This window comes from Gymnoscopelus microlampas (genome assembly GCF_963454915.1).
Source record: "Gymnoscopelus microlampas genome assembly, chromosome: 9".
Classification (NCBI taxonomy): Eukaryota; Metazoa; Chordata; class Actinopteri; order Myctophiformes; family Myctophidae; genus Gymnoscopelus; species Gymnoscopelus microlampas.
In genome coordinates, this window is record NC_139946.1 from 2,690,005 (window position 1) to 2,702,580 (window position 12,576).

General features: G+C 40.0%; 1 protein-coding gene and 2 long non-coding RNA genes across 3 annotated transcripts; all 3 read right to left on the reverse strand.

The window, feature by feature from the left end:
• Window positions 1-411: 411 nt before the first annotated feature.
• LOC311052260 lies at window positions 412-1,382 on the reverse strand. Its single transcript, XR_014601488.1, has 4 exons — window positions 1,330-1,382; window positions 1,089-1,134; window positions 659-749; window positions 412-522 (listed from the first exon to the last, which is right to left on the reverse strand). It is a non-coding gene; the product is annotated as an uncharacterized lncRNA (long non-coding RNA).
• A 968-nt stretch (window positions 1,383-2,350) lies between these two features.
• LOC311052261 lies at window positions 2,351-4,273 on the reverse strand. Its single transcript, XR_014601489.1, has 4 exons — window positions 4,166-4,273; window positions 3,784-3,834; window positions 2,531-2,597; window positions 2,351-2,387 (listed from the first exon to the last, which is right to left on the reverse strand). It is a non-coding gene; the product is annotated as an uncharacterized lncRNA (long non-coding RNA).
• A 6,399-nt stretch (window positions 4,274-10,672) lies between these two features.
• Window positions 10,673-11,712, reverse strand: LOC311052413 (surfeit locus protein 1-like; the record flags this gene model as incomplete). Its single annotated transcript, XM_084067379.1, has 2 exons — window positions 10,673-10,799; window positions 10,904-11,712. The coding sequence occupies 2 exons, from the start codon at window positions 11,710-11,712 to the stop codon at window positions 10,673-10,675; spliced, it is 936 nt and encodes a 311-aa protein (XP_083923505.1).
• Window positions 11,713-12,576: the final 864 nt, after the last annotated feature.

Consider the following 12,576-nt stretch of genomic DNA (forward strand, 5'->3'; position numbering starts at 1 on the left):
TGCTATATTTCTTTGAATGTATGTTTTTTCCTCAAATCTTTGCTTTGCCTAGATTTGAGTTAGAAATGTGTGTGTGTGTGTATGTGTGTGTGTGTGTGTGTGTGTGTGTGTGTGTGTGTGTGTGTGTGTGTGTGTGTGTGTGTGTGTGTGTGTGTACATATATTCAAAGATTTGCACTTTTTTTTTTTACAAAACTCTTCAAAAAATAGAAGATCTACAAGCTCTTATAGCGCCGGACAGAGTTCCGCGCTATGAGCTTGTAGATCTGCTATTTTTTGAATAGCCAAATAAATCTTAAGTGACACAGATGCGTTCCCTGTCCTATTGGGTTAAACAACTAGAAAAGACAAGTCTTAACAAAATGTTTTGACGAAATAATAACATTGGATTTGCTTCAAGGAGTTGCCCTCTTCTTCTATTAACTCCCTCCACCACTTCTACCAGGCGCCTGCTTGAAGTGGTCAGAGATGGCAGCGCTGACCAGGTCCTCCATTGTGTCTCTGAATGTCTTCTGAACGGCTTCTGCAGTCAAAACAATGACAAATAACTCTCAGGCTGACAGTAGACATTACAGAGGTTATCTAGTATATGTCAGTCACACGTGTACAACGTGAATAAGCAATCAACAAATAACTAGCACTGACAAAGTTATTTTTACCATTGATGACAGATAGAAGGCAGTGCTTTTGAAAGCTCTCTCCTGCTGTCCATGCAAGTAGAAAGGACTCATCAGGGCATTGGTGAAAAGTCTGAAACAAAAAGAAAACGCAAAGCTAAATTGCAAAAAGAAAAACGGCACACTCTGCCAACCTGCAATGAAGACAATTATGTTGATATGAAACAGAAATAATACACTAACACAGTGGAAAGTGATAAATAATACTTCCATTCTTACTTTTCTCCGACATGGGAAACTGAAAGAAACAAACCATGTGACAGTCTGCCTGTGATTTAGAATTTGAGGCTATATTTTGGCTGGTGCAGATCTTAATAAACAACATTACTTGTTTTCAAGTTCAACATCATTATCTCTCCCCAATTAAATCTTTGCCAGAGTAAGATGACTTACAAACTTTATCAAAATGTACCTTTTGGAATCCTGTGACTTTCTCCTGGGAGTTCTGATAAGATTTCCTGTTGGTGAAAGACAAGGTAATTAGGCTACATGTCATACTTGCAACATCACCATTGAGGATTACTGTTATAGTCAATTGAAAGGTGGAGTAGAGTCAAGACATTTTCTTGGCCCAGATTACGGCTTCACTGTAGGGGAGAGAAAACCCCCATTGCAACCCATTTTGCTCACTGCTACAATCAATTGAAAGTTACCTTGTGTAGTTCAGGATCTGACTTGGACCGGTGTGTAGCTTCAATATTCTGCTGGGTGTGAAAACACATTGAAATTACACCTTCTTACGAGTAGATGTACTGTTGTTGAAATACGTAATATGTGGGGCAGCAGCTCTGTAGAATACAACTCTCGTAGACGTATTTATGATTCTGACGTTTTCAATCTACGAAAACGTCAGAATCATAAATACGTCTACGAGAGTTGTATTCTACAGCTAGGGCAGCAGGACACGGGAAGCCCCCCCTCCCAAGCCCCCCCGGTGCAACCTTTATGGACTCTCTAAAACATATCTGAAAATATTCATTGTGGGCAGGCTATGTCCAAAAACAGCGTTTTTAAACATCTTCTCTCAGGAAGTCACTTTTCAAGAGCCAAAAACGTGTGCGTGTGGACCATAGAGGTATAATATAACTAGAGGGCGGATTGCCCCGCCCCCAGCTATCATTTCAATTAATGTGCTCAGTGGCGTTTTGAAGCACCCGGAAGCCTGCCGGAAGTAGAATTATTGGTTCGATTTTGACCACACATAGAGTAATGAGCATGCGCACTAGTGTTATGAGTTATGAGCATGCGCACTACTACAATCAATTGAAAGTTACCTTGTGTAGTTCAGGATCTGACTTGGACCGGTGTGTAGCTTCAATATTCAGCTGGGTGTGAAAACACATTGAAATTACACCTTCTTACACCATCAAGTCATGTATGATATATGCTGTGCTTTATCCAAATTTTCATTGTGGAGTCCAAGTTGTTTCTGTTCAGGAGTAAGGCCCCCACAGTAATGTACTATTGTTGAAATACGTAATATATTTTAATACCTTTTTATTTTATTTTAATCTTCCGGCTAAACGTTCTGTTATACTCATTTATTCTAGAGGACCTAAAACATAGTAGTAGTAGTCCCAACGATAATGCAGGCGGGTAAACAAACAAACAAAAACTTTCAAGATGTCATTCCTGATATTTAAAATGTTAATCATTCATTCACCTTGTGCAGCTCTTCCTCTTTTACGGCTGACCGGAGTTTTGTCAAGATCTACCACAGAAAAAGAAATGAAGGAATTAGAAAACTCTTAAGGTTTTGTTTGGACATTAACACCGATACTGGCTGCAATTTCCATCTACAATATATATATTTAACATTGGGCTTAAATCAATTAACATAGCATTTAAATGTACCTGGTGTTGAGGTGTGTAGAGGGGCTGTCAAAACTGTCATAGCTATGGGCACTGGGCACTGATTCACCTGGGGAAGATAATTAGGCCAGATGTATATCATTGTAATGAACGAATATGACAATACTCCCAAAATAAAAAGGACAAAATAACAAACAAATCTAACAGCACAGCTCCCACCAGCATGGAGTTATCTATAGCTTTAAGCCAGTCATCAGTCAGCTGTATCAAAGCAGTAGAAGTAGAGTGACCAGCTCTATAGGCATGTTGAGAATGTGTTGCAAGCTTGTTTAACAAAATAAGCTTGAATTTGTGAATGCACCAACTTTTCCATGATTTTGCTCAAAACAGGTCAAATATTTAAAGGAATAACCTTAGCCTCCTTCCACAGCTTTTGACATAGACCCACATCCAAACATCTATGAATAATATGACAGATAGGAGATGCTATATTCTCAGCACTTTACCATCCAGATTATCTAGACCTTACTATCATAAGGAAGAGAGCAGAGTAACTGCTCCACAAATAGTTGCAAGGAGTTGCAGTCATTGTCGTGGAATAGCCAGATAGATAGATACATAGATAGATAGATAGATAGATATATAGATAACATGTGACAAAAGTCAGCAGTTCGCCACTTCTAGACATTACCTAGAAGAGAGCTGTAAATACATGTAAATAGTCTACTGATTGATTTAAACCAGGGGTCTTCAACGTTTTCAGGCCAAGGACCCCTTGGCTGAGAGTGAGATAAAGCAGGGACCCCCAATATATATTGTATAGAATATAATCTTTTCATAGATTTCATAGATAGCTTCATAGACTTGTTTGACAGACACTGTCATCAGTGTTGGATTCATGTTAATGTGTATTTTCAGACTTTTAACCACACACACCGTCCATACTAAGTAAACTTGACCCACTCTGTACTTGGTCTGCTTCCCCCCCCCCCCCCCTCCACCAAACCTCTTTGCCGAAAATAGCAGATCTACAAGCGCACAAGCGTTGTGTGCTTGTAGATCTGCTATTTTTGGCTAAAGTTCTCCTCAGAATAGGGATGCTTGGTTGAAGTGGTTAATTTAAAAATCACAAAGATTTGGCGGACCCCCTGTAGTAACTCTGAGGAACCCCTAGGGGTCCCGGACCCCCTGTTGAAGACCCCTGATTTAAACAATATATTCAACACATGGCCCAACTCAAGGAAAGGTGAATAATGTTATAGTTAAAACTCACAAAACATTCAATTAATAATTACCTGTGGTGTTTGATCTGATAGCACCATTATTATTGTTCTTTGTCGGTTTTGCTTCAAAAAATAAAAAATAAAGAAAAAAGAATACATTAATCAAATATTTCACAAGGTTCTGTAAAGTTTTAACTCCAGATTAAACATTACACAAACAAACGATTATTTTATTGCTAAAGTATTAAAAAATGAATTTAAACTCAAGTGATTGTAATTCGTTACGGTCCACCAGTAAAAAACATTGAACGCCAGCCATGACGCCTGCACTTTGTTTGGGCAGAAGCTAGCAGCTGGTAGCTAGTTGGCTAACGCTAACTTGTACATGACCAACGTCTAACTATGTCAACACAAATAAACATCTCCTTCAAATAATGTATCCTTTAGCACTCACCTATGCAGTTCAGAATGAATGTTTTTTTGCAATTCTGTTCTTTATAGTCTCTTCTGTTCAGTTTTCCTCTTGCCTTTAGAACGCGTTGCTGACTTCCGTGTTGTTACGAAATTTAACCACTCCAGGGGTTGCCACGTCTTGTGAGACCGCTAAGCAAAACAAAATGTTGCCAAGTCTCCGGAAAGAAACAAGCAAAACGACCTCCAAACCCAATCTGCGGTTTACTGTAGATTAGAAAGTCTAGTGATGCGAGGTTAGCAGTTTACTGCTTGGCTTTCACTCGTTCCTCTGTATTTTATATTAGCCTATCACCATTAGTGCAAACTGCCTTTATTTGTTATATTTATACATATTAAAAAATATATATTTGCATATTATCACCATTATGCAAACTGCATTATTTCGCTGTAATAGTATTTCTAAACATATGTACGTTTTCAAACAACATGACTAAGAAATGAAATACATTTAATGGTTTAAATATGGTCTAAATCTAAACGTTGATGATATATAGTTTTGATTTAAACGTCTAGATCAAGGCTAAATCTAAACTATACTGTATATTGATCAATAGTGACAATAGTGAGATATATAATAATTTATTAACCTAATGTTAGCACCCTAAAATAAAGATTTTCAAACAACATGAATAAAAAAATAAAAGTTTAGAAATGGTCTACATTTGAACGTTGATATATAGTTTTGATATAAACGTCTAGATCAAGGCTAAATCTAAACTATACTGTATATTGATCAATGGCTATTCAAATTATTTTTGTCCAATATTTGGAGATCAGTAATGCAACTTACAGTTGGTTTTTTTAATCAATATGTATGGAATAATTGTTTAAATTCAATCGGCTAGATTTGGTCTAGATATAGACCGAATCTACACCATCTAATTTAGATCTACAAAAAAAACGAACGTCTAAATAACGACTATGGCTCACTGGGTTCTCTAAATCCAAAAACATAGACCACTGCAATCTCCTTATCACCACCACCAATGGATCAACAATAGAAAATACAAATATCTTGGTATATGGCTGGACGATAAATAAAATAAATTTTCAAACATCACATAGATAACCTTGTTGAAAAACTCTGTCATGCAGAAATAAAACGTAGTTTCCCCATGCTCTGTAGGAAAAGGATCATCTAAGCCACATTCTTATCTGTACTGGACTATGGGGATATAATCTATCATCATCATCATCATGCGGCTGCCTCAACACTCAAACCCCTGGACTCAGTCTACCACTCAGCTCTGAGGTTTATTACTGGTGATAGCTACAACACTCACCACTGTGCCCTGTATGATAAGGTGGGCTGATCTTCTCTGACTGAGAGGCGCAATAATCATTGGCACATCTTTATTTATAAAGCCCTGGTTGGAAAATTACCACTTTATGGTATATCTCATCCATGCTGCGTCAGAAACCTACTCGTTCTGGCGATTGGATAGTCCCTCTTGTTCCTTTTGCCAGTTCGGAACTGGGAATGACTCCTGGAACTTCTTGCAACAAGAGCTGAAATTGAATACCTAGCATTGGCCATTTCAAGAATTTATATAAGAACCGTGCATTACCTGTCTGCAACTGTTTTAACTGTTTGTTGTCAACATTATCGTTTTTCTATTTGTTCTTATATGTGTGTAATCTCGGCATCAGTGTAAATGAGGGTCCCCCTCATGATTTAATGATGATTTCCCAGAGAATCTTAAATAAAGGTTGAATGAAAAGTACAATTTTGAGGTACTTTTACTTTACTGGAGTAAAGTGTTTTACTGGAGTATATCAAAGACATTGTATTTTTACTCCACTACAATTTTTTGAAAACTTTAGTTACTAGTTACTTTCAGATATAAATGATTATATTATAAAACATACATTAACCACTTAAGCCCTATTTTATACATACTGTAGGCTATTTGAAAAAAAGCCAATCTACAAGCTCACACGTGTGTGCTTGTAGATCTATTTTCAAACATTTTAGTACTTTTGGTCCTTTAAGTACATTTTGACACCAATAATGTTGTACTTTTACACAAGTATATTTTGAATTACGGACTTTAACTTGTAACAGAGTATTTCTGTCATGGTGCGAGACAAATGTGTAGGACCCAAAGTAAAACAGACAGACAGGAGCAGAGCAGGTCATATGCGCATGGATTCATTAAACATATAGGTGCGCAGAACTGGACAGAACACCAAGATAACATGTATTCCAACAAGGCACATGAGGAACTGCAGGGTCTATATATACACACAGGGTTAACTGGACACAGGTGAACACAAGACAAATCAACACAGGGATTGGCTGGGGCACAACAGGACACAGGTGGAGAGCATAACTAATCAAAGGGAGGTGAGACAAGACAGGTAGCAAACACTAGGGCAGACAGGAACATTAGGAACATAACTACACAATAAAAGTACGAGGAGAACAGGAAACAATATGATGAATGAATGAATGAAACCTTTATTGCCCTTACGGGAATTTGCTTTGCACACAGAGAGCACACATGAATACAACACAGACTAAAAACATGACATGAGCATGGTAATACATACGGTACATCATAAAAAGCAAAACACTGCATGATCGTCAGGCTCCATACTGCAAAACAATCTTAAAATAAAGACTTGTCATTGTTTAGCAGCTGAATGCTGCGTGGATCCTGACAATTTCTACAATAACGTATTGATACTTCTACTTAAGCAAAAAAATGGAGTACTTTTTCCACCACTGAGACACACACACACGCACACACGATACACATTCCTATTCAGAGCTCCACTTGCTCGCAGAGAGCAGAGCAGGCCAGACTGATCTGTTGTAATTTGTCGGTGATAAAGGTTATTATTAATTAATGACAGTATGTAGTATGCAACTTTAAAATTCGTGGGGGCACGATGGCGCAGTCGGTAGCGCTGTCGCCTCACAGCTAGAATGTCCTGGGTTCGATTCCCGCCGGGGTCGCTGTGGGCGCTGGGGGCGTGTCTTCTCCTCCGCGTCATCAGCGCCCATACCCTAGGTGGGGTTGGTGAAAGGGCCTTTCTGAGTGGAGTTTGCATGTTCTCCCCGTGTCTCCTTAGCCTGGTAAACCCTCCCTCCGGAAATCTCATTTCCATTTGATTTCAGGAAGGAGTCTGGTCTGAAACGCCTTTCTGCAATAATCGCTGGTCGAGAGAGGGGCCTCATGGAACATAACCGGTTTCCACTGCTTTCACGACTTGTTGGTCACATATCATATATATAAAAAAAATATACCGGTATATATATATATATATAAATGTAGAAGCTGATTTGCACAGCAAGAGACCTACATTATTTGATACTGTTATTTATGATGTCCATCATGTCCCTTCTTTTTATGCACATTAGATGCTAAAGATACTGTTGCATCCTTTTATTTTTATTGTGCGGCTTGAACAGGCAAATGCATACTTTTTTTTTTAATGTAGTTGCTTGTGTGGGAAGATCGTTGTTACAATGTTGATATACATTTTCTTCATCTACTTTATTTTGGTAGCTTATGTCAGATACTGTTTTATTACCATATACACAGTTTTGGTGGGCTGGCAGTGCCACTGAACCCCGTAGCTATAGCTGTGTGTCTGTGTCAGGATGGCCAGGGGGCCCACATACCGAAACAACACTATATATATACATATATGGAAATCCAGTTGTCCAGAAACCGATATGCCCATATATGGGCATGCCCATGTGGTGAGGTGGACATAACCAATATATAATTTTGGAGTCGACTACGCCACCTGGAGGATAATGGACTCCAAGAACTCAAAATAAACACTTTCAAACAGGTTCTTATACATACCAGGGTTTGATGCTCAAAATAAATTGAGTTCATTAAAATTTTACGCAGCTGGATTTCATACATTTTTATAATGTCTTTTTTTACCAATCTTTTGTAAATACAACACAGACTAAAAACATGACATGAGCATGGTAATACATATGGTACATCATAAAAAGCAAAACACTGCATGATCGTCAGGCTCCATACTGCAAAACAATCTTAAAATATAGCTGCAAGCAGCGATAATACGGGGCCAGGAGAGAGAAAGAGAAATGATAATTCCTTTAACAGGTCAGTTCATGAAAGTCCTTGCGGTCTTGTTTCCAATGAGGGCCTGTGAGCAATTAGGGGTTATAAGAGTCTCGCTCAGGGCCAAATTTCATATCATCGACACATTTGCTGACCTGGCCTGGAATCGTACCTGGGTCAACCAGAGCCTCTGGCTCCCTAACCACTCAGCTATGGCCGACCCTCAGAGAGAGAGAGAGAGAGAGAGAGAGAGAGAGAGAGAGAGAGAGAGAGAGAGAGAGAGAGAGAGAGAGAGAGAGAGAGACGGAATAGATTGAAGGGACAGAGAGAGAGACATGGAAACGGAATAGATTGAAGATAGAAACGGAATAGATTGAAGAGACAGAGAGAGAGACATGGAAACGGAATAGATTGAAGATAGAAACGGAATAGATTGAAGAGAGAGAGAGAGCCATGGAAACGGAATAGATTGAGTCATGTTTTTTGCAATTCAACTTAAATGAGTCTGCATCAAGTGAGGCTTGAACCGGCAACCTTGCGATCGTGAGGCACTCTTAGGTAGCTGCAACACTACCTATAGTGCTATAGCTTTGTCCAGGCTGATATTGTCTGTTGAGGATCACAAACTCTTGCCTTCTGTCATGACCCAAGCCCCTGTTTCACTAACACAAAGATCACTCGTTCACAAACCATTTACCAATGAAGAAATTGTACATCTCCTCAGAACCAAAACTAGTGAAAGTAGCCGATCTACAAGCTCACAAACCATTAAAAGTTGTCAGATTGTACATCGGCTATTTTCACAATGAAGTATGTTATACATTGAAAAAACATACTCTCATTGCTATCTGAAAAGTTGTGAGATTGTAGATCAGCTATTTTCACAATGAAGTATGTAAAAAACACTCAATTAAGTATTTCATGTTATCTTTAACAATTGCAAATGTATTCATTGATAGTCATGTTGTGTGAAATGCACGGTTCAGCCAGAACTGGCAAAAACGGCAGAAGAAGAAGAAGAAGAAGAAACGGAATAATGCCAATAACAATATGGGTCCATGCTGGAAGCCTGGCCCCATAATAATGCCAATAACAAAACGTGTCCATGCTGGAAGCCTGGCCCCGTAAATAAAGACTTGTCATTGTTTAGCAGCTGAATGCTGCGTGGATCCTGACAATTTCTACAATAACGTATTGATACTTCTACTTAAGCAAAAAAATTGAGTACTTTTTCCACCACTGAGACACACAGACACACGCACGCACGCACGCACGCACGCACACACAGACACGACGTGCTGCGGCGGGGAGAGATCGATACACATTCCTATTCAGAGCTCCACTTGCTCGCAGAGAGCAGAGCAGGCCAGACTGATCTGTTGTAATTTGTCGGTGTGTCTGTGTCAGGATGGCCAGGGGGCCCACATACCGAAACAACACTACGCCATGTCGGTTGTCAGTATGTTTGTCAGTATGTTGTATGTACGTTGCATCACTCCGAATATGGACACAACGCCAGTGTGACGTAATCTCACGACAGCATGACATCACGCATGACATCACATCCTACCTATAAATTCTAGGATGCCGTCAGATCGCACCAGTTCGACGGCTTCCATAGTGGGTTTTGGTCATTGGGGAGGTGATGCACGTCACCTCTTTCTGAAGTGGGTACTTTCAAAGCCTGCCGTGGATTTAGGAGAGCACAAAACTCTCTCTCACACTGTGAGGTGCCTGTAAGGTGGCACTGCAAAGTGAACGACGCGTCACGCTATATACAATTTGAATCCTGCGCCATGTCGGTTGTCCGTATGCGACGCCAGTGTGACGTAATCTGACATCACGATGACAACGCCAGTGTGACGTAATCTCACGACAGCAGGACATCACATGACATCACATCCTACCTATAAATTCTAGGATGCCGTCAGATCGCACCAGTTCGACGGCTTCCATAGTGGGTTTTGGTCATTGGAGAGGTGATGCACGTCACCTCTTTCTGAAGTGGGTACTTTCAAAGCCTGCCGTGGATTTAGGAGAGCACAAAACTCTCTCTCACACTGTGAGGTGCCTGTAAGGTGGCACTGCAAAGTGAACGCGGCCCGAACTTCTAGTATATATACATATATGGAAATCCAGTTGTCCAGAAACCGATATGCCCATATATGGGCATGCCCATGTGGTGAGGTGGACATAACCAATATATAATTTTGGAGTCGACTACGCCACCTGGAGGATAATGGACTCCAAGAACTCAAAATAAACACTTTCAAACAGGTTCTTATACATACCAGGGTTTGATGCTCAAAATAAATTGAGTTTATTAAAATTTTACGCAGCTGGATTTCATACATTCTTATAATGTCTTTTTTTACCAATCTTTTGTAAATACATAATTTCTACACAACTCAGTTTTATCCAGACAGCTGTTCAGTTCATACTATCATCTTTTTGATGAACTTTGCACACCACATATACGAAGTTGCAGCACACAGACCATACCATGTTATTACATACTGGATGTGTTCATTCCTCAGTGTGACTCTGGTCTGTCCACCTATTCTGCCCTGCCAAGGCAGAGTGCAATAACTACGAAAACAAAAATCACTGAAAAATATTTGGATTTGGATACCCAAATAAGTCGGTGTGTCCAAAAACGTAGTTACTGCTCTTTGGCTTGGCAGGGCAGTATTGGTCCGCCAGGAATGGTGCTGCCAAAGTCTGCATCAATGAAGATGGGCTCAGCTCCGGTGACACTGGACATGGCCTCGAGATCGCGGTAGTGCCAGCGGTTGTTCTCCACATCATTGTGTGGCACAAAGGGTGTGCGGATTTCTGTCAGCCTTACTACCCCTACCACGTCTACCTCTCCTTCCACCTGTCCCCTTTCCCTTGTCTCAGGTCTTATCTTCTTCCTGGGGACATATCCTCTGTTCACCAGGATTTTGATGCCTAGGTCGGTACAGTAGAATGGAGTAATGACATTTGCTCCAGTTTTTCCACTGGAGGACAGTGTGCCAGCCTCCTTCTCTGGGTCAACCAATGAGCGGGGCAGTATATACATCTCCTGTGAGTGGTCGTACCGTCCTCGAACCGTCACCCTTCTGTATTCTAAGCTATTCAGCTCAAGAGGATCGATGGGAAGAGGAATAGGCTCTGCAGTAGTAAGACTTCTCAGATCTGCAATGAGTCGCATTTTCCACTGATGCCGTTTGACCTGCCTTGTTCCAAGGCCAAACGTTGCGGCAGGAATTAGAAGCAGGAACCATTTCAGAAATGAGTCCTCTCCCCTTTCACTACTGGCAGCTGAAGTACTTGACTGACGCCCAAACAAAAAAGACTTGCCCTCTGTATGTTTGAAGATGTGCTGCCTGGGCGAGAAAAGAGTCCTCTTGACGTAAATTACATTTGTGTTCCTTCTCATTATCTTCAGCGTTCTGATGGAATACGCCAGCATAGACTTCAAAGAAGTCATATTTACTAATAATCCAAACACCAAAAATAAGAGATACAAAGTATTAAGTTAACAGCAACTCTTAAAACAACTGGGTTAAAAAATAACCCAACCATAACCAAGCTACTGGGTCACTATGGGACAGAACACATCCTGGGTTGTCTTAACCCATATCTGGGTTGGATCATTTTAACCCATGTGCTGGGTTGTTTTATTTGACCCAAGCTAGTGATTGAAATGAACTATCACTGGGTTAATGTAAACCATGTGCTGGGTTGTTTATTTGACCCAAGCTAGTGATTGAAATGAACTATATTGTTGGGTTAAATAGAATATAATAATGTATAATAGTGTTCATCAATTATTTCCAAACATGTGTGTGTGTGTGTGTGTGTGTGTGTGTGTGTGTGTGTGTGTGTGTGTGTGTGTGTGTGTGTGTGTGTGTGTGTGTGTGTGTGTGTGTGTGTGTGTGTGTGTTCAGTATTCAGCAGTTACATAAGACTTGCAAGGTTCTATATGTGAATGGCTCCTTTAGACCAGTGGTCCTCAACCTTTCCTGGATCAGCATTTTCAGAGCATGTTAATTTAATGATCAGTCAATCGATTGAATCGAGCTGGGAACGAACATGTCCTATAATTTGGTATCACAATGATAAAACATTTATTTAAAGGAACAAACCAAAACAAATAGTATTTTGCCAATGAATTGGGGGCCCACGTGCAATATCCTTGCGGCCCACCAGTGGACCCTAGCCCAAAGGTTGAGAAACGCTGATGGAGACCATTTTCCTCAAAGTTACAAAATTAAAAAAGGGCTACACTAACAGGAACAACCATTAAATGAACAAGACAAATAAAAGAAGTATATTAAATGAGTAAATTAAA